Genomic DNA, 1,264 nt, shown 5'->3' on the forward strand with positions numbered 1-1,264 from the left:
CCGAGTTGCAAGCCGCGGACCCAACGCACTGACGCTGAGCGACCTGCCCGCGGTGGGTGGGTGGGGGTCGCTCTCGCCTTTTGTCCGTGTGGTGGTGGTGGTGGTGCGGCTCTTCCTGTGAGCATTGCTGACGGTGACAGAGCTCTCCCTGTGTCCCCGCCTGCCCAGCCCCCGAAGCCGATCGCTGTGTGACATCGGCAGCAAGAGCCCCAGCTGGGAAGCGCCAGAGCACGGCGACTGCGTTGGATTTTTGTTGGGTGTTATTTTTTAAAAAAAATTCTGGGGTTTTTATTTTTAATTTTGTGATTGAGGGGGTGGTTGTTTTTTTTTGTGTGTGTGTCCAGCCTGAGAAGGGGAGGAGGAGAGGGAGGGGAGGGGAGGAGAGGAGGAAGCTTGCTGGCTGCAGCACCATGTTGCTGTGTTGATGTTGGCTTCAGGCTCCGGCGCCTTATCAGCTGCAGGCCAGCGCCCGGCGGCGGCCTCACGCGGCGGCGATGAGGGGCACGGGCGCCCGCGGCTGAGAGGGGCTCCCGCAGGAGCAGGAGGCGCCGCCATCACCGAGAGGAAGAAGAGGAGGAGGAGGAGGAGGATGATGATGAGGAGGATGGAGGAGCCCGGGCCTGGGCCTGGGCCCGGGCCCGGCTCGCTGCTGCGCTTCCTGGGCCGCCGCGCGGTCACCGGCGACCGCTTCCTGAGGGAGGCCTTCCAGCGGCAGCGGCTGTCCGCCTGCAGGAACCTCTTCAAGAAGGACCTGCTCGGGCACTTCGGCTGCGTCAACGCCATCGAGTTCAGCAGCGGCGCCGGGGAGCTGCTGGTGTCCGGTAAGAGAGCGGGGAGGCCGAAAACTCAGGCCCCGGGTGGGGAGGAGGGAGAGGCCGCGGCCCCGGCCCCGGGACAAGACAGAGGCCCAGGCCCTAGGGGGAAGAGCCTGGGGACGAGGTGGGAAAGACCTAGTCCCTGGGAGGAGAGAGAGGGAGGGAAGGGGCGTAGGGACCCCCCCGGGATGGGGAGAGCCGCCGCTGGGGGCCCGGGGGGAGGGGACAGGCCTGATCCCCAAGCGGCTCCTGGACAGAGGCAGACACCCGGGATGGAGGGGGACAGGAACCTCACACCCGGCCATGGGCCTGAGAGAGGGTGGTCCAGGGCCCCCTGTTCACCCAGAGACTCTCCCAGGGAGGAGATTACCACCCCCTCCACCGTCACCCCCGTCTCCCCCTCCCCCGTCATCACCCCCACCCATCTCCTCCACCGTCACCCCCACCCC

At 66.8% G+C, this 1,264-nt stretch overlaps 1 protein-coding gene across 1 annotated transcript in view; it reads left to right on the forward strand.

The window, feature by feature from the left end:
- Positions 1-259: 259 nt before the first annotated feature.
- dcaf5 (ddb1 and cul4 associated factor 5) overlaps positions 260-1,264 on the forward strand; it is a 100,825-nt gene continuing 99,820 nt past the window's right edge. The window contains exon 1 of the mRNA XM_043698096.1: positions 260-821. Coding sequence (XP_043554031.1) covers positions 425-821 — 397 coding nt within the window. The 5' untranslated portion in view covers positions 260-424. The remainder of the gene's footprint in view (positions 822-1,264) is intronic.

This window comes from Chiloscyllium plagiosum, chromosome 10 (genome assembly GCF_004010195.1).
Source record: "Chiloscyllium plagiosum isolate BGI_BamShark_2017 chromosome 10, ASM401019v2, whole genome shotgun sequence".
Taxonomy (NCBI): Eukaryota; Metazoa; Chordata; class Chondrichthyes; order Orectolobiformes; family Hemiscylliidae; genus Chiloscyllium; species Chiloscyllium plagiosum.